General features: G+C 42.9%; 1 protein-coding gene across 1 annotated transcript in view; it reads left to right on the top strand.

Moving 5' to 3' along the window:
• LOC138284967 (baculoviral IAP repeat-containing protein 1-like) overlaps positions 1 to 20,765 on the top strand; it is a 423,184-nt gene that overhangs the window by 288,280 nt on the left and 114,139 nt on the right. The window contains exon 13 of the mRNA XM_069224341.1: positions 16,349 to 16,435. Coding sequence (XP_069080442.1) covers positions 16,349 to 16,435 — 87 coding nt within the window. The remainder of the gene's footprint in view (positions 1 to 16,348; positions 16,436 to 20,765) is intronic.

The following is a 20,765-nucleotide window of genomic DNA, read 5'->3' as shown; positions in this document are numbered from 1 at the left end:
GGTACCGAAACCAGGGAGTCGTGGAAAACGAAAGCGTTGTTTCGCTTTCGGTTTTTCAAAACCTCGTGGTTCCGGACTCGTTCTTCTGGGTGTTTCCCCTACAGAGGCCAAGACAGATGTGCACCCAATTCCAAGAGTAAATGTGTCAACACCAGAACAGTACGCGCTCTATTGGCGTCAAAAAATGCAAAAAAACATCACTTTCAAAATAACATGATTCATGCATTGTGCTGATATGTTGTATTTTACCCTTTTGCATTGCAGAGTTCAATCCTAAACACTTATTCTTAATATGTTTACAAATACTGTTTCTTTGCAAGGTATTGCTACAGGTTTTCAGAGTGGGTCAGGGTGTGGCCTCTTTCCAGGGCCTTCCAGAGACTTTCCCTGCAACATGCCTGGGCGTGGTTCTGGGCTGGGCAAAGACTCTATATAAGGAGAGTCAGCCCAACTCCCAGTGCTCACTATTCAGAGGTTCCAGTGCAGAAGAGCAGCTATTTCCAGAACTTCAGTTCCAGTGGCCTTTTTGATCTCCCAGTTCTGCTTTGAAATCTTCATTGGTGCATCTTGTTCCTGGGTGGTAAGACGGTAGTTGGGTTTATTCCCAATACCGTTTATTTTATCTAGAATTATTTCATTCTAAGATCTGATCGTTTATTTATGTTAACAATTTGTTTTAAGGTCATAGTCATAAAAAGTGCACTCGAGTATTTTTGTTAAAGTGTGTACATGGATGTTTATGAATCGGCAAGAAGCGCGATTCATTTATAGTTTTGAAACTCATGTTACATTGCGCGCCAGTGTTTATTGACATACACGTGGATATTTATGAATCAGCAGGAGGCGCGATTCGTTTGAAAAGCTTTGAAATCTTGAGTTGCATTGCGCGCTGGCATTTATTGACACATACATGATTGTTCACGAATCAGCAAGAGGCGCGGTTCGTTTATGAAGCTTTAAAAGCTTGTGGTACATTGTGTGTTACTATTTATTGACATTTAAAAGAAGGTTTTGAAGTGGCACGATGTATAATTCAATTTAAGATAATTTCAAAACCTGTCGCTATTTATTGTGCAACCATTTCTTGACTTTGCATGGTGGCATTCGAGTCAGCAGGACATGCAATTTTTTACTAGAGTTTATTTATGTTGTGAACTGCATATTACCATTCCAGGATAATTGCTTGGTACAATTTGAGTTGACAAGTATGGGAAATATTTCTTGAACTAATGAATCCATTGAAAAAATATTTCTTCTCTAGTGTTTTAAGAGTGTAATCTGTGTTGAAAACATTTCAAGGAAAATATATATAGGGTCAGAAGTTCTAGATGCAATATTATATGCTCCTATTATGCATATTCTTGTTATTCAAATTCATGCTTGAATAAGAAAAGTTTTATTTCAATTAATCTTGATTCTATTACAGGTATCTGATCATCACAAAATCTGTTCATTTTTGAAAACTGCAATTCAAGATTGCTCATATTTTCGGAAAGACTATGTTTATTAATATTTACTTCAGGTTATATTGTGTGTTCTAACCTTTTTTCCCATTAAAGGTCTCCTTCCTAGCAGTACCCTTCCTACTCCCCTCTTCCCCTCTTGAACTCTCACAGTCTCTGTGAATTGTCTATCAGAGTCTTGGAGTTGTTCATTAGAGGACGTGTTGGGAACGTGCGCAAACCCCGAGGATCTGGTGACTCCGACAGAATAGTGAGCCCACTAATTATTATCCTCCTGGTTTGTGTATGTTCTCAGCATGGCCACGCTAGACGAGTTAGTTAAGGCTATCACCCAGCTCCAAGCAGAGGTGGTATCATCCAAAGAATTGACAACCAGCTTAGCAGAGAGAGTGAGTCAGTTGCAAGATAAAGTAGAGAAGAAGGAGCAAAGTCCCACAGGGGTGTTTTGGCCAGGTACTTCTTCTCAGGCTTCTGGAAGTAGTCCAATTTCCCTAAATGTTCCTGCTGCTATTCCTTTAGCTCCCCCAGAACGTTTCTCAGGTGACCCATTGAAAGCGCAATCTTTCCTGGTTCAAGTGGAACTACACTTCACCTGCAGACCAAATACCTTTCCCGATGCCCAGTCCAAAGTACCTTTCTTGTTATCATATCTGACTGGAGATGCAGCTACTTGGTCAATTCCTCTTGTGCATAAAAATAGTCCCTTGTTGTATAATTGCAGAAATTTTGTTCGTGAATTTGAGAGAGTTTTTGATCGTAGAACTGTAACACAGTCAGCAGATCATGAATTATTAAACTTACGCCAAGGAAATCAAGACCTAGTGTCGTATTTAGCCAACTTTAACCGGCTGGTTGCCGAGACTTCCTGGCCTGAAGAAAAACAAGCGGTCTTGTTTTACAAGGGACTCAAAGAGGAATTAAAAGATATCTTAGCCCAAATCGATCCACAACCTACAGACTGTCAAGAGTTAATAAATCTTGTCTTGAGACTTGACCATCGTTTAGCAGAACGTAAAGGAACGCACAAAAAGATTGAAAAGAATTCATGGCACGTTCATGATAACAGAGATTCAAGAACTCCGAAAGAAAGAATGTCGGAACCGATGGAAATTGGAACCATCAGAAGACCTTTGACTAAAGATGAAAAGGACTTACGCAGAAAAAATGGACAATGTCTTTATTGTGGGCAAAAAGGTAATTTTGCCAAAGATTGTCCCATCAAACCAAAGAACAAGCAAGGTCCAGTTCAGAAGGTCGCAGCCAATGCACCAGTCGAGTTGGAAAACTAAAACACCCGAGATGCAGAGAAGGGTTGCTCTTGGGTGTCACCGTGGACCCTTCACAATCTAGACATCTTAAACTGGAAATAAGAGTTCAGGTCAAGAAAGAGATCTATTTCAAAAAAGCTCTAGTCGATTTTGGAGCTACTGGGAATTTTGTTGCTGTCCAATTGGTTTGTGCATGGGGGATCCCATGTATTGAAAAGAAAAACCCAGAAATCATCCAGGCAGTCGATGGAAAACTCTTGACTGGTGGTCCGGTAACTCTTCAGACTATCCCCTTGTCAATGATTTGTGAAGATAAGATTCTAAGAAAGAAACATGAAGAGAAAATCATTCTAGATGTGATCCATGCTCCCCAATATGGGATTATCCTCGGCTTGCCATGGTTAACTCATCACAATCCAGAAATCAATTGGGCAGAACGACAAATCGTGTTCTCATCTGCGCTATGTAATGAACAATGTCTCCAAAAAAATCAAGTACCAACAGGTTGCAACTCTAACATAGCTACTGCTGCTGAGAAAGAAACTCAGTTGCCCAAACAGTATTCATCGTACAAAGATGTATTTGATGAGAAAGGAGCAGAGACTCTACCTCCTCATAGATCTTATGACTGTCAAAATGACCTAGCCCCAGGTGCGACACTTCCCAACTGTCGTGTATATGCTCTGTCAGAACATGAAAACCAACATTTACGAAAATACCTAAATCAATTTTTGGAGAATGGCTTCATTCGCCCCTCTAAGTCTCCTGCAGCTTCGCCTTTATTTTTTGTTTCAAAAGCTAATGGAGAACTTCGAACTTGCATTGACTATAGAGGTTTAAACAAAGTCACAATCAAGAATAAATATCCTTTACCCCTAATTCCGGTTTTATTGGAACAAGTAAAGAGAGCAAAGATCTACACGAAGCTTGATCTTTGAGGTGCTTATCATTTGGTCAGAATGAGAGAGGGTGACGAATGGAAAACAGCGTTCAAGACAAGATATGGTCTTTTTTAATATACTGTCATGCCTTTTGGTCTGTGTAACGCTCCAGCAGCTTTTCAATTTTTCTTGAATGACGTTCTTAGAGAGTACCTCGACATATTTGCCATAGTCTACACCGATGACATTTTGATCTACTCAGACAATAAAAATGAACATGTACAACATGTCAAGAAAATTCTTGCAGCCCTTCGAAAACACCATTTATATTGTAAACTAACCAAGTGTGAGTTTCATGTTACCACGGTTGAGTTTTTGGGGGTTATTCTTACCCCTCAAGGTATGGTGATGGCAGAAAAGAAAGTAAAAGCTGTATCTGAGTGGCCCATTCCAAAAACTGTTCGTGATGTACAGTGCTTCCTGGGGTTTGCAAATTTTTACCGGAGGTTCAGAAGTCATTTCTCCCAGACAGTGGCTCCAATCACTAAGCTACTAAGAAAGAAAGAAAAGTTTGTATGGTTCCCAGAAGCTGATCAAGCCTTCTCGACTTTAAAGAAAGCTTTCTCCTCTGCCCCAGTTTTAACTCATCCTGATGCGAATCAACCTTTTATAGTGGAAGCTGATGCTTCAGATGTAGCAATAGGAGCCGTCTTATCACAACGAAATAAAGACACTGGTCAACTTCATCCTGTAGCTTATATGTCTCGGAAGTTGAACGAAGCCGAACAAAACTATGTCATTGCTGAAAAAGAACTTCTGGCAATTCGGGACGCCTTTAAAGAATGGAGACATCATTTATTGGGTGCCAAATACACTGTTACAGTATATACTGATCATCGTAATCTTCAATTCATGATTTCCGCCAGACTTTTGACCCCTAGGCAATTACGCTGGATGCTTTTTTTTGCCGAATTTGATTTTGTAGTAACCTTCCGGCCTGGTAAAGATAATCGCAAGGCTGACGCCTTGTCCTGTCAAGAGTCTACCACGTTGCCTGCATTTCAAGCCTCCAGAGCTATCATTGCTCCAGACAAGGTTCTATGTATCATAAAAACTGAAGATTTCTTCGAAGAAATTCGCAATTCCTACACTGTTGAAAAATGGCAAACATGGCCCCAAGCTGATCCCAAAAGGTCAATCAAACAAGGTTTACCCTTTCATGACGCTCATTTATTCATACCCACTATCAAACTTCGCAAGATAGTGTTTCATTGGTTACATGGTATACCTACGGCAGGTCATCCAGGTATTCCTAAAACTCTTGAACTGATCCAACGTTATTTTTGGTGGCCTACCCTAACAAAAGATGTAAAAGCAATGGTAAACAACTGTAAAAATTGTGCTCGCATTAAAACAAGTCATTTTAAACCAAAAGGATTATTACATCCACTTCCAACTCCAAGTCGTCCATGGGAACACATTTCATTAGACTTTATCACAGGTCTGCCAGTGGTTCAACAGCATTCAGTAATTCTGGTGGTAGTAGATAGTCTCACAAAATATGGACATTTTATTGCCTGTAAAAAATTGCCCACTTCTAGTGAATTGGCAAACATTTTACTGAACAGAGTGGTTCGTTATCATGGACTACCAAAGGTTATCCTCTCCGATCGGGGTCACAATTTTCCTCCAATTTCTGGAAGACATGGTGTAAAACACTCCAAGTGACATCTACACTATCTACTAGTCACCATCCTCAAACAGATGGTCAAACAGAAAGACTAAATCAGACTTTAAAACAATACCTACGTGCCTACGCTGAAAAGGCACTTCATACTTGGACATCTATGCTCTGGTTAGCTGAGTTAGCTTACAATAACTCATTCCACACTTCCATTGGCGTTACACCCTTTTTTGGTTTATTTGGTTATCATCCTGACACCTTGCCCATCACAATTCCTCAAGAAAGTTCTCTTACTCCAGCTGTGTCAGAAACCATTCAGCATTTACATCAAACCCAGAAGCTGATTCAACAGTATCTAGAAAAAGCCAAACAAAAATATAAAAGACATTATGATAAGAAACATTGTGAGGGACCGCAATATCAACCAGGTGACAAAGTGTGGCTTTCCACAAAACATATAGACTTCAAGTAGAAGCACATGTTTAACCCCAAATTCATAGGTCCTTATACTGTCCTTCAGCAAATCAATCCAGTGACTTATAAACTACAATTGCCCGGATCCTTACGGATTTATCCAGTGTTCCACACTTCCCTCTTGAAAAAGGCAGTCCAAAAGGTCCAACCTCATCCAGCTCCTGTTTTAGTACAAGGGGAAGAAGAATATGAAGTCAAGAAAGGGTTGGATTCTAAACTGAGAGGACGTAATCTTTGGTATTTAATCTCATGGAAAGGTTATGGTCCTGAAAGTAACTCATGGGTTTCCGCATCTGATGTTCATGCTCCAGTACTTGTGAGACACTTTCATCATCTTAATCCAAGCAAACCAGGCCCTAGAGCGCGTCTGGGAGAGGGGAGTACTGTCAACACCAGAACAGTACGCGCTCTATTGGCGTCAAAAAATGCAAAAAAACATCACTTTCAAAATAACATGATTCATGCATTGTGCTGATATGTTGTATGTTACCCTTTTGCATTGCAGAGTTCCATCCTAAACACTTATTCTTAATATGTTTACAAATACTGTTTCTTTGCAAGGTATTGCTACAGGTTTTCAGAGTGGGTTAGGGTGTGGCCTCTTTCCAGGGCCTTCCAGAGACTTCCCCTGCAACATGCCTGGGCGTGGTTCTGGGCTGGGCCAAGACTCTATATAAGGAGAGTCAGCCCAACTCCCAGTGCTCACTATTCAGAGGTTCCAGTGCAGAAGAGCAGCTATTTCCAGAACTTCAGTTCCAGTGGCCTTTTTGATCTCCCAGTTCTGCTTTGAAATCTTCATTGGTGCATCTTGTTCCTGGGTGGTAAGACGGTAGTTGGGTTTATTCCCAATACCGTTTATTTTATCTAGAATTATTTCATTCTAAGATCTGATCGTTTATTTATGTTAACAATTTGTTTTAAGGTCATAGTCATAAAAAGTGCACTCGAGTATTTTTGTTAAAGTGTGTACATGGATGTTTATGAATCGGCAAGAAGCGCGATTCATTTATAGTTTTGAAACTCATGTTACATTGCGCGCCAGTGTTTATTGACATACATGTGAATATTTATGAATCAGCAGGAGGCGCGATTCGTTTGAAAAGCTTTGAAATCTTGAGTTGCATTGCGCGCTGGCATTTATTGACACATACATGATTGATCACGAATCGGCAAGAGGCGCGGTTCGTTTATGAAGCTTCAAAAGCTTGTGGTACATTGTGTGTTACTATTTATTGACATTTAAAAGAAGGTTTTGAAGTGGCATGACGTATAATTCAATTTAAGATAATTTTAAAACCTGTCGCTATTTATTGTGCAACCATTTCTTGACTTTGCATGGTGGCATTCGAGTCAGCAGGACATGCAATTTTTTACTAGAGTTTATTTATGTTGTGAACTGCATATTACCATTCCAGGATAATTGCTTGGTTCAATTCGAGTTGACAAGTATGGGAAATATTTCTTGAACTAGTGAATCCATTGAAAAAATATTTCTTCTCTCGTGTTTTAAGAGTGTAATCTGTGTTGAAAACATTTCAAGGAAAATATATATAGGGTCAGAAGTTCTAGATGCAAAATTATATGCTCCTATTATGCATATTCTTGTTATTCTAATTCATGCTTGAATAAGAAAAGTTTTATTTCAATTAATCTTGATTCCATTACAGGTATCTGATCATCACAAAATCTGTTCATTTTTTAAAACTGCAATTCATGATTGCTCATATTTTTAGAAAGACTATGTTTATTAATATTTACTTCAGGTTATATTGTGTGTTCTAACCTTTTTTCCCATTAAAGGTCTCCTTCCCAGCAGTACCCTTCCTAATCCCCTCTTCCCCTCTTGAACTCTCACAGTCTCTGTGAATTGTCTATCAGAGTCTTGGAATTGTTCATTAGAGGATGTGTTGGGAACGTGCGCAAACCCTGAGGGTCTGGTGATTCTGACAAGATGAATTTATTAACAAATTGTGAGCAGCCAAATATCTGAGTGCTTTTGATCTCACATCAGGGTACTGGTAGACAGGCCTGACTCCAGGAGCAAAAGAAAGATCTGCATTTTCCACTCTTGCTGGGCATTATCAGTTCATTGTTATGCCTTTTGGTCTGAAGAATGCCCCTGTCACCTTCCAGAGGCTGATGAACAAAGTCCTTGCTGGATTAGAAGACTTTAGTGCAGCATATCTAGATGACATTGTTGTCTTCATCTCTACCTGGCAGGATCACCTGATCGACCTCAGGAAGATCCTTGAGGATCTTAAAAGTGCAAGCCTCAGAATAACGGCAAGCAAGTGCCAGATAGGGCAGGCTCAGGTTGTATACTTGGGACATATTGTTGTTGGACACCAAGTTCAACCACTCAAACCCAAGATCCAGACAATTCTGGACTGGACTGGGTAGCTCCAACAACCCAGACCCAAGTCAGGGCATTCCTTGGCTTGACTGGATATTACAAAACATTTGTGAAGGGCTATGGATCCATTGTGTCATCCCTCACAGAACTCACATACAAAAGATGCCCAAAAAGGTAAAATGGTCAGTCAGCTGCCAATAGGCCTTTCACACCCTGAAAGAATGAATGTGCTCTGCACCTGTTGAGAAAGCTCCAGATTACTCTAAGCAATTCATTGTGCTGTTGAAAGGGAAAACTTTGTTGTGGTTTGGTCTCTGAAGAAGCTGTGACAATACTTCTATGGTTCTTACTTCCTTGTTCAAACTGACCACAGGCCTCTCAGATGGCTAATGAAAATGAAAGGAGAAAACCCCAAACTGTTAAGGTGGTCCATCTCCCTAAAGGGAAAGGACTTTACCGCCAATGCAGATGGCCTTTCCAGGTTCTTCCACTTAGAAGAAGACAACTTCCCTGAGAAGGGTTAGCTTCATCCTCTTTCGTTTGGCAGGGGTTTAAATAGGAAAGTGCCTCTTTTGACATGGTCCCACCCACTTTTTGCCTGCTGTCTAGTGAAATTTTGACTGAAAGTGCACTGGGTCCCTGCTAAACAGGTCCCCAGTGCAAAATTTACCAACTCCGAGCATGGGCACTGACTGGCCATAACCAGTACAGTCACCTTAGACATAGTTCTGGCCCCCTGAGGTGAGAGCCAGTGCTCTCAAGGGCACAGAACAAAGGCCTGCTTTGGGCAGAGGTGTGACCTCCTCTCCCAGGAAGGATGAACACTCGAGGGCGGGGAGCTTCAAAGGCCTTGTGCCTTTCAAATGCAACCCCAACCTTTCTAAATGGTGGAGGAGGCCAGCCCCCAGTTCAATACCCTTCTTTTGTTGGCAGGACTGGTGGGAAAATTAAGTAAATTAGAAGGAGTGCCCACTTCATGCCAGTCCCACCCATCAGGGAGAGAAGCTGAAGTGTACACTACTTTTTAAATTCCTCCATCTTGCCTGGAGGAAATTAAGTCAATAGGGTTAGGGCTATATCACTTCCTGAAGGAAGTAGCCATAGAAAGGATGGAGTCACCCTAAAGGTGAGTAGCCCATTGGCTACCACCTGGCACCCCCTGTAACGTCCCTAAATTCAGTATTTAAGTGGCACCCCTGAACGAACCCTAGAATCCGATTCCAGCAACCTAAGAACTGAACCCATCGCCAGCAGAGAAGATTGCAAACACTAACGGACTTGGCCCCAGCCCTACCGGCTGCCAAAGAAACCTGCACTCAGAAGAGAACCATCCTGCACCCCAGCAACCTCCAAAGGATTGGGAGGTCTGCCTGCCTTCAAAAAACACCAAGAACTCCTGTGGACAGTGGACCTGTCGAGCGCCCGATGCTGTGTTGGCACTCTGCACCCAGCTACCCCTGAGCTGCTGAGGGTGTAAGTTTGGTGCTGCCTTGTGGCCCCCTTTGTACTTACCTGAACTCCAGGAGATCAACCTCTGACCCCACTTTACTCACCTGTAAGCAGCACAGCAGCGGATACCCTCTGTCTCCATTGAATAGCATTGGCCACCCAGCACCATGTTGGCACTCTGCACCCGGCCGCCCCTGTGCCATTGAGGGTCTAAGTTTGGTGCTGACTTTTGCGCTTCCCCCCCAGCTACCCCTCCAGAGCTCAACTCAGCCCCCGGAGACCACCTCATCAAGACGGGCAACATGACAGCCATGTATTATCTTCAAAAGCAAGGGGGCGCCAATGTCCCCACAGCTTTCCCATTTAGCCCAGACCATTTGGAGGTGAGCTCTCTGATACGACATTCACCAGTTAGCGGAGTACCTATTGGGAGTGAAAAATGACTTGGCAGGACTTCTCAGCAGGAGGTGCCACCAAGTCCACGAATGGGGACTCTACCCGCAAGTCCTCCTCCAATACTTTCCAGCATTGGGGACAACCGCAAATACACCTCTTGACCACAGCAGAAAATGCCAATGTCCAAACTTCGCCTCCAGGTTTCCTCACCCATAGTCCAAGGGCAATGCACTATGGATGAGTTGGTTAGGGATATTTGCTTACGCTTTTCCACCTTTCCCACTGCTTCCATTTGTGGTTTGCAATTCTTGGCAGATATCTCTCCCCCCATCCTAGTGGCTCCCACATGGGCATGACAGCCATGGTTCACCACACTCCTTGAACTGTCAGTAGTTCCTCATGAAGCGCCTCCAAAGAGGTAGGACCTTCTCATGCAGAATCATGGAAAAATTAGACACCCTGACCCCAGAGCCCTCAACCTTGCAAACTGGCTCCTGAAGCCCTAGAATTTGGTTACCTCAATCTCCCACAATGTATGGACATTCTCACAGAAGCACGCAGGCCTACTTCCCATGCCTGTTACACAGCTAAATGGAAAAGATTTGTTCACAAATGGTATTCTAAACATATTGATCCCTTGGCAGCCAAGGTACAAGACATTGGGGGTCATTCTGACCCCGGCGGTCATGGACCGCCGGGGCCAGGGTTGGCGGGAGCACCGCCAACAGGCTGGCGGTGCCCCGAAGGGCATTCTGACCGCGGTGGTTTGGCCGCGGTCAGATGCGGAAAACCGGCGGTCTCCCACCGGTTTTCCGCTGCCCAAATGAATCCTCCATGGCGGCGCAGCTCGCTGCGCCGCCATGGAGGATTCTGACACCCCATACCGCCATCCTGTTCCTGGCGGTTCGCCCACCAGGAACAGGATGGCGGTATGGGGTGTCGTGGGGCCCCTGGGGGCCCCTGCAGTGCCCATGCCATTGGCATGGGCACTGCAGGGGCCCCCGTAAGAGGGCCCCACTTTGTATTTCAGTGTCTGCTTTGCAGACACTGAAATACGCGACGGGTGCCACTGCACCCGTCGCACCTTCCCACTCCGCCGGCTCCATTCAGAGCCGGAGTCCTCGTGGGAAGGTTGTTTTCCACTGGGCTGGCGGGCGGCCTTTTGGCGGTCGCCCGCCAGCCCAGTGGAAAACCCAGAATCACCGCAGTGGTCTGACGACCGCGGTGCGGTGTTCTGGCGGGGGTACTTTGGCGGGCAGCCTCCGCCGCCCGCCAAGGTAAGAATCAGGCCCATTGTCTGCTACTTAATTAATTTGCATACCTCTGGTTTAGCTTTTACATATACAAGGTTTCAACTTGTGGCGATAGTCCATACCTACAAAATAGGAAACACACTTCCCTATTCAGAATTCGAGTCATCAAAGCCTTTCTGGAAGGTCCTAAAAGAGTAATTCCTCCTGGGGTGCCACCACCTCCCACATGGAGTCTCAATATTTTATTAACAAGGTTAATTGGGGCCTCTATTTGAGCCCCTCCACTCTCACGCCTCCAGTTTTTATTTTGGAAGGTAACATTCCTGGTCGCTATGAATTTACTTAAAAGTATGAGCTTCAGGAACTAACTTTAGAAGAACTGTTCTTCCAAATACATAGGGACAGGGTTGTACTTCACCCCAACTGTAATTTATTCCAAAGATGGTCCCGCAATTCCACCTTAATCAATCTATTGAACTCCCTGTCTTTTTTCTCCAACCTGGCTCAGTTGCAGAAAGGATTCTACACGTTAGACGTAAAAAACGAGCTGTCATGTACTACATTGACAGCACTAAATCATTTATGAAGACACAACAACTGTTGGTTGCTTTCTCAAACCCTCACAAAGGAAGGGCCATTTCTAAATTAGGCATTGCATGATGGGTTGTTAAATGCATCCAAACATGCTAAAATAAAGCTAAAGAACTTTAACCATTCCTCCAAAAGCTCACTCCACTTGTGAAAAAGAGCTTCAATGGCCTTCCTAGAAAATGTACCTATAGCTGACATATGTAAGGCAGCTACACGGTCTATGCTGCATAAAGTTTCAAAACATTACTAAGTAGATGTGCTGGCCTGTCAACAAGCCAGTGTGGGCCAAGCAGTTCCACATATCCTATTTCAAACAGCTGTAACTTCCACAGGCTAGCCACGGTGTATATAGGAGGTCTGCTTTACAGTCTGTGCTTACACATGTGCATCTACAGCCACACATGCCTTGAACTGAAAATGTTACCCAGTAAGCATGTTTGTGGCATCTAGTGCTGTAGATTCACATGCACCAACTCTCCTCCCCAGAAGCCTGTGCTTGTTATGGTTACTTTCTCCATTTCTCACAAACTCCTTTCGCATGGACATCTCTTTACACTACACTTTGCTTCACATTTCATTCTCACCCGCTACACAGGAAAACAACCTAACAATAGATTTGATGACAAAGCACATTACCAGCAAGAGGAGACACACTACCTCACAACTCAAAATACTTTATTTGAAGAAAAACAACTTGCACCCATCCAAGGCCATCACTAGATGGCAGGATTATGCTAAGCATGTGAATCTACAGCACTACACAGATGCTTACTGGGTATGTAACATTTTCCTTATCTTTTTGTTTGAGTACTCCATGAGAGTGCATGTGTTTTTTAGATGCCTCACTTATCTGCTTCAATCCTCATCGCTCTGTGTTGCTCTCTCTCTTCCCTCTGGGTTTCTCCCCTCAAACTGCCCTATCTGTTTCTTTTTGCTTAAGCCCTCCATAAGTGCATGTGTTTTCCAGCTGTCTCTCTTATGTGCTTCTCGCCCCCCCACTCCGTGTTACCCTCCCTCATCCGTGTGCTTCTCTTCCCCCACCTGGTGCCCCATGTTTCTTTCTCACCTGTGGTGTACTGTCCCTGCTGGTCTTCTTCCCACTAGCCTCTGTGTGTTGCTTTTCCCCTTCCTACACCCCACTCCTCCGTTACCCCGCATCTCAGCATATACAGTGCTTTTTTGTTTGAATTTGCATTTAAAACTCTTTATTTTATTATTTATTTATGGATCCAGGTGGCGTTGACCATCTTGAATCGGTAAATACAAAATTAAAGAAAATACCACCTGCGTTATTCTGCTGGTACACACGTTTTCTGACAGATGTCAGTGGAATGATGCAGCAGTCATCAGCCCTTTTTTATTGTTATTTTGACAACACTCTGCAGCATTCCAGCACTGTACAACATGCCAAAAGCAATTGTCAAAGCCAATAGATTGTAAAGACGAGACTTATTGGATTTGCCAGTGCCTCTGCAGTCTCTAGCAGGTGGCCTCTGACAGTGCATTTGGCCATTACATGTGCTTGATTTTCTTTGCAGAGAGGTGACACTCTGCTAAGGTGTCATTTGTATTTAATACGTGTAGCTTTTCATTTTTCTCTTTGTCTGCTTTTGGCCTTCCCAAATAGTTTTATATGTGTTTTCTTTTGATAGCAGTTTTGGGAAACTGTGCCCTTTTCTTTTAGGAGGTGTTCATGACTTCTGTGACCAGTTCTACTGTCTAGAGGTTAATAGTGTGTTGTGTATGAGGCATTTGTTTTCATTTTTCTCAAGGTCTATCTACAATTTTGCAGACTGATTTGCATGTATAGCAGTATTGGGTGCTATCATAGTTTTGCAGCAGCCATTGTGGGGAGTACTCCTGTGCACTTATTTGCAGAACAAGGCTTTATAACTTTTTTAACAGTTAAAGCTGTTTGAATACTTGTGTTGCTTTCTACTAGGTTATTCATAGGCTTGAGATGACATTTCATATTCTGATGAATGTTATTCATAAATTGACGTTTTGATTATGTGTTGATACCTTTCCCACTTAACAGAAATTGGTGTTGTTTGAATTAGGTTTGTTGTGGAAAATCATGCCTTCACTTTTTCTTTTATTTCGTTTCATCACAGGTAACCAAGGCATATACAGCCAATACAATCAAACATCAATTACTAAGGCTTTATGTCGAGATATAGACAACAACATTATTTTGCTACAAAAGTATGGTATCCCTGAATATTGGCTCACGTATTATTGTGAAGATAAGTATACATAGATAAATATAGATTTACTATTTTTTACTCCACATCAATATACTTTCAAGACATATAAATTGTTAAGCTGCACATATGTGGAGCTAAGAATAGCAAATACATACTTACCTTTCCAGTCTTGTGGTAGTCAATATTCTGTATATAATTTTGTAGAGCTATGTTTAAAACTTAATATGCTGGTAGTAAACCATTACAAAGGTATAAAGTTATCCACCATGAGTAGGCTTATACGAGGAGGGCATGGGCCAGACAGATGCCAGCAGTGTTCTCAGTGCCATGATAAGAGGGCACAAAATAATTTAACATAGTTAGAGCACTGTACATTACATATGCATGCATCATACAATCCTTTATGGCGAGCAACAGGAACTCTTAGCTTTGCAAAAAAATAGCAAGTGTGTGATTGCCAAACAGAATGCTTGCAAAAATATTTTGATCGCACCAGGAATGTCAAAGAAGTCGACATAAAACTTGGTGATTGGATGCTTATTAATAAACTATTATGGTTGTAAAAGGTGAACCTATGTTTTTGAAGCAAAACAAAGTGTTGAACGGCTCAAAACTGCTGTTCCTTTGGAGAATAAGAGATAGTGGAACAAGGGATAGTGGAATAAAGGTTTTAATCTATTAGTGAGATTGTCATCACAGAGAAAGGTGGTTCTGCCATTCCCACCTTACATCTTCTTACCATCTACAGTGCTGATGTCCTCATATTCACTGCTGGTTGTTGGAGCATGTGCAAGCTGAGTCGAGCGTCAGACTCCACAGTCAGGATGGAGGCACAACTTGAGTGCATTGCACTTATCCGTTCCTCCTTGTGGACATGATAAATAGAGTTTTGGGATGAATCAGGATTTCTGTTTACCACCTTGCTTTTGTTTGAATCTGTCTGACTTGAAGATGTTCACTTGTATGCTACCTTTATAGCACATTGTCTCCGTGACATCTTATACTTTCCACCATTTATCATTAGAGAGGGCTTTTAATTACAATTGTTTAGAGCTGTCTACTTGCTCCCAGTTGAAAGTTATCACTTATTAAATGTAATAAAGTAACCCCAATGTTATCCTATGGGAGAGGTAGGCCTTACAGTTGTGAAAAACGAGTTTAGGAGTTTTTCACTACTGGGACATGTACATTTAAAATTATGTCTTGCTTTCTAGATACACTGCACCCTGCCCTCTGGGCTGTCAGACTTACTCTAGCAGTGGCATATATGTATTTTAAAAAGGAAGGTTCATGTTTGAAACATGTTAAAAGGATTACTTAAGTGGGTGGCACAATGAGTGCTGCGGAGGTACTAATAGCATTTAATTTACTGACACTGGGTACATGTAGTTCCATTTTAATAGGGACTTACAAGTAAACTAAATGTGGCAATTGAGTGTGAGCCACTTCTACCACTTTTAAAGTAGAAAGCACAAGCACTTTAAAACAGGTAAGCAGTGGTAAAGTGCACAGAGTCTAAAAGCCAACTGAAATGGGTTCAGAAAACAGGAGGGTAAAGGCAAAAAGTTGTGGGATGACCCTGCAGAAAGGGCCAAGCCCAACAACTACCAGATAAGTGTCTGTAGGTGAAAGCCTCTTGTGAACCATACCACATTTGTCTGTAGGTTTGAGCTTATTGTGGACCATAGCGGAAATTTACAGTGGGCTCAGACCCACCCATTGCTTACCGTAGGTTGGCTTGTCACTCTCAGCTGCATGTTTCTTAATCCGTGCCCCACCTTCTTCTTCTTCTGTCTGTCCCTGACCTGGAGCATAGCCTATTTACCATCTTCAACTGCTTGCACTTAGAGTACTACTGTTGTCTTTTTCAAAAAGCGTTCCAAGAGAGTAAATGTATTTGCTTGCTCTCTCTTTTGTGTGCTGCATACCTCAAATACCAATCCTCCCAGTTGCATCCCCTTCACCCGCTCTCTTCCTGCTCCCACACCCCTTTTGGTCATTTTAATGTTTTGTTTCAATAATTGGATAAAAAAATATTTTAATTTATCAATCTAAGCTGGGCATCTACCACTTTAGATGGCTAAATAAAAAATGCCCACCAGCATCACAACACATGCACGTCATAATGCATGTGCCACACATCGCACATCATGATGCATACTCCACTAATCGCTCATGTGATGCTGGTGGTCAACTTGAAATGGGTTTTTGATTCTTAGCTAAAATGATTGATACAGCCTATTAACTTTGTAAATGCTGTTCATGTCATTGCCAATGTTGTGAATTAAGGACAACAATATACTTCTAACTCTGCTCTATTCTGTTTCAGTTCACATACTGTCAACTTTTCAAGACCTTAAAGTGCTGAATCTGGATAGCGTACTGTTTACTGACAAGGAAACTTCAGACATGTTTGGTAGGTTTATTTCAGTTCATTTTGTTAAAGTTACACCGATCATACCAAATTTTCATGAACTGCCTAACAGAAGGCCAGTGGAGGAAATATGTACTGGGTAAATCTGTACCAAACGGCGAACAGGTGTTTGTGTCTAAATGAAGATAACCAGATGTGTAGAAGTATTGCACCCCCTAAATTTACTTTGTTCAGCTTTCACCAGACAAGGTGAAACCCAGTGAAACCTTAATTGGAAAAAACAAAACATTCTGAATTTTGGTGCATCAGATGATCTTTCTGTATGTTTTTCCTCATTCACACTTATTAAACTGGAAATGGTCTGGTAATTTTGATCCCATGAAAAAATGTGCAAGGTAAAGTAAATTTCCCAGGTTAGAATTACTGCATGGTAACTCTGACCCAATTTGGAATAAGGTTCTTTGTGTTCTTCAGGCAATGGTGGCAAAACTCCTCCATCTCTCACCAAGGTCCAGATTTAATGGTCTAAATATGTTTGCAGATCAGCCACTTACCTGAGGTGACTAGTCCTGCATGATGTCTGGCAGAGCTAGCTTAGTGAAAGACAATCACGGCCATTGCTGTCTGTGGATGTTCACTGAAAGGTAAGTATGGTGTCCAAAATATGCTGAGAACCCTATGCGCAGCTTGGTAGAAAACAAAACAGATGCCTGACCACTTGTGGTGTATCACCAGTGTAGCAATATATTTCCTGTGCCCACATTAGGTAGTGGAAAATCCACCACCACCACTGAGAGACTGGTGGAATTTTGGCCAGAGGTTTTCCCCCCAAGGTTGCTGCGTATATGGCAAATACGACATCTGCTGCCTTGACAGAAATCTCTAAATATGGTGAATTTTCTATTACTGCCTTTGTGACGGTAATAAGTCTGCCACATTGGTGGACTGAATGTCCACCAACTGAACTTTAAACCAGCCATCTAATCTATAAATACCAATGCACCAAGCAATCATCTTAAAGCACTCTTTCACATCATCTTCCACTTACTCCTAACAGTCAGCACCACCTGTAAACTATTGTCTACCTGCTCCTAGCACTACTTAGTAATTTATTGTAATTTTATTGAAAAGAACTTTACAATTACATATGTACATAACAGTAACAAATAATTTTCGTATTTGAATTGCTTGCAGGGGCATTTGATACCATCAATTACAGTTACAACGGGCAAAACATAATGCAAACCATCTCTTAGTAGTGTGTTGCTGAAAAATAAAGGGTGGGTGCGTGCATTCAAGACCGATACTGAATACAAAGCAAATGGTGATAAAGGCCATGCATTAACAATGGTCGTCGCTCCTCCCAGGTGATTTGTGTCCAGAGGGCCTCACTCAGACAGAGCTGGTGCATCTCACCTGTTGCAGTTCCAGTCAGTCATCCTGTGTTGGAGTATTTAGCAAATAGGAATGCAATGGGCTCCAGAAAGCCTTTGATCTTCTAGTTTTGGGGATCATGGAATTATGCATTGTAATTAATCATGTCATCAAGCATTTCCTGGCAGTATGAGCCCTATCCCTGATCCAGACACAAGCTATCTGTCACTTTGCCAGGAGGACAGCAATGGGTACAAATCGTCATACATCACTATGCTCATTGGCTGTGCAACCTAACAGAGTTATTGTGGGAGACTATGATAACTGTAAACCAATCATGCCTGAAATGTTACCAAATAACTCACCCTAGAGCATGTAAATCTGTGGGCCAATCTGTGGTCGGAGCATTACATCTAAGGCAGCTTGAGTCAGATACAGCCACTCTCCTGGTAATGTCAAGGGGGGTGCGCCACAGCTGGTGTGGGAATTGGAAGTGAATGAGGCACGGCCTGCAATTTGGGAACAACCTCCCAATTTGCGCGCAACAATATGTCCATTCTTTATCTGAGAGCACCACACCTATATCTGCTTCCCTTTTAGCCGAGTGGTGGGTTTGACCAAAGGAGCCTCGATCTGTATTGTGCAGTGTAGTGTAGTAATTAAGCATTGTTGAATGTATTAGTAACTAACAGCCCCAGTGCCTTACAGGATGGTGGCTTCCATGGGAAAGAAGGATAATGCTTCTTACAGAGTGCCCAGAAGCTGTATTTCTGTCTTTTTCAATCAGGCTGTCAAGAAATTGGTGTCCATCTGAATAAATACTTCCCGCCTTGGGCATCCCCAATGCCTGTAGCATACCGAAGAGTAGAGACTCTGTGAACCAGCTGATAGTGTGTTAAGGGCTGTTCAAGGGGGTAAAGTGCTATTGTGTGACATACGTTGACGAATTCGGTTCCAGGCAAACGGTATAGATGATACTATGTTTATCTCAGAGCAGCTGCACTTGTCTGTCAGCAAAGCATTGCCCTCGGTGCATGAGGAAGTGCAGAGTCATGCTGTATTGCTATATGTGTCACATGCGGGAAAGGCTGCAGCCAATAGTGTGTAAAGTGGGCTTGGGTACAGCTATTACAAAGCTAGAAATCCGGTGTGATCAGTGGCGGCCCGTCCTTTAGGGCGGAGGGGCCACGCCCCCCCACCTTTTGCCCCTCATGAAGAGTGTCTGTCAGGCTGAACAAAGGTCAGCCTGACACACTATTCATTTTCAGCTCAGACAGCCAGGAGTGAGCCATGCGCAATTTGCGCAGACTCCTGGCTGCCTGCACTGAACTTTGCTGGGCTGAGGAGGTCACAGCTCCCATGGGCGTGACCTCCTCGGCTCAGCAAAGTTGACTCGAGGCCCTCCCCTGAGTGGCGAGGAAAGCGTCACCCATTGACACTCACCCTGGGCGCTTCAGGTTTAAGCCCTGAAGCGCCCAGGGTGAGTGTCAGTCAGTGACACTTCGTCACAGAGTGGGGTGGGGTCAGCAGTCTCACTGACCCCATCCCACTCTGTGACGAGGCTGGGACTGCTGCCTTCCCTCATTGGCTGAACTAAGGTCAGCCAATGAGGAAAGGCAGCAGTCCCAACCCTCCTGGGACCTGGAGGCTGAAGGTAAGTGTGTGTGTGTGATGTTTTAAAATGAATTTTTGGTGCGTGCATGCATGTTTGAGTGTTATGAGTGTTGTTAATGGATGTGCGTGCGTGCATGTGTGTGTGTGAAAGAATGAGTATGTGTGATCTTTTAAAATGAATGTTTGGTGCATGCGTGCATGTTTGAATGTTATGAGTGTTAACGGATGTGCGTGCGTGCGTGTCTGAAAGAATGAGTGTGTGTGTGTGATCTTTTAAAATGAATGTTTGCTGCATGCGTGCATGTTTGAATGTTATGAGTGTTAATGGGTGTGCGTGCGTGCATGCGTGTGTGAAAGAATGAGTGTGTGTGATGTTTGACGTTTCAAAATGAATGTTTGGTGCGTGCGTGCATGTTGAATGGTATGAGTGTTGTTAATGGATGTGCGTGCGTGCGTGTCTGTGTGTGAAAGAATGAGTGTGTGTGTGTGCTTTCCGCCGCCCCCTCCCTCCTAAAGCTGCCGGCCGCCACTGGGTGTGATCAATCCCCCTTGCTCGTATGGCACCGTTCACACATCCCAGCGGATTCTAAGTCTTTTGTAAAGAATAGTTGATTTGAGATGACAGGCACATTGTAAAACAGATACAATAGTCTGGATTATATAATATATTTTTTTATCAGAGCCAATCTACCCACCAAAAAGAGCGGTAGGCGTTCCCATCTATTAATGTATTCTTCTATTTTCACCATGGCCACACTGTAATTTTCAGATATGACAGTAGCTTTGTCCTCGTTTATTCATACACCAAAGTACTTAACCAGTGTCGTGCGCCAAGGAAGGGGAAATTCTAATGTAGAAATACGACAGCTTGAAGTTAATTGGAATATTCCAGTTATTAGTAATATCCGATAGGGTTTCGAATGGAGTGAACTCCCAGATGACCGAGCTCATATTTCGGGCTAGTGATGTCGTCTGCGTAAAGGGGCACCCTATAAGGTTGTGTGGGATAAAATGTAGGCCTTCATTGGCGTTCTTTTCTCTGATTGCCCATGCTAGGGTGTCCAGGCTCCAGCAGGTATGGAAGTGCGCAGCCCTAGTGAGTGCCGTTTTCGATCGGAGACAGCAGGCCTTTCAGCAGATTCCACGCCATGGTACAGTGGTTTGACCAAGTTTCTAAAGCTGTTTGGGATCCGCATTTTGGACAAGACTGGAAACAGATAGATCAGTTTTAAAACATCACTGAGAACAGATAGATCCATTTTAAAACATCAAACGTTTTTGCGGCATCTAAAAATACCGTCATGGCGTTCAGTTCTGTATTAGTTCATCACGGCAAACAGGGATCGGAAATTGTCGAAGGTGGATCATCCAGCTATGAAGCCTG

The sequence above is a fragment of the Pleurodeles waltl genome, chromosome 1_1, assembly GCF_031143425.1.
Source record: "Pleurodeles waltl isolate 20211129_DDA chromosome 1_1, aPleWal1.hap1.20221129, whole genome shotgun sequence".
Taxonomy (NCBI): Eukaryota; Metazoa; Chordata; class Amphibia; order Caudata; family Salamandridae; genus Pleurodeles; species Pleurodeles waltl.
Note: the sequence above shows the minus strand (reverse complement) of the source record. Positions and strands in the feature narration are given on the sequence as shown.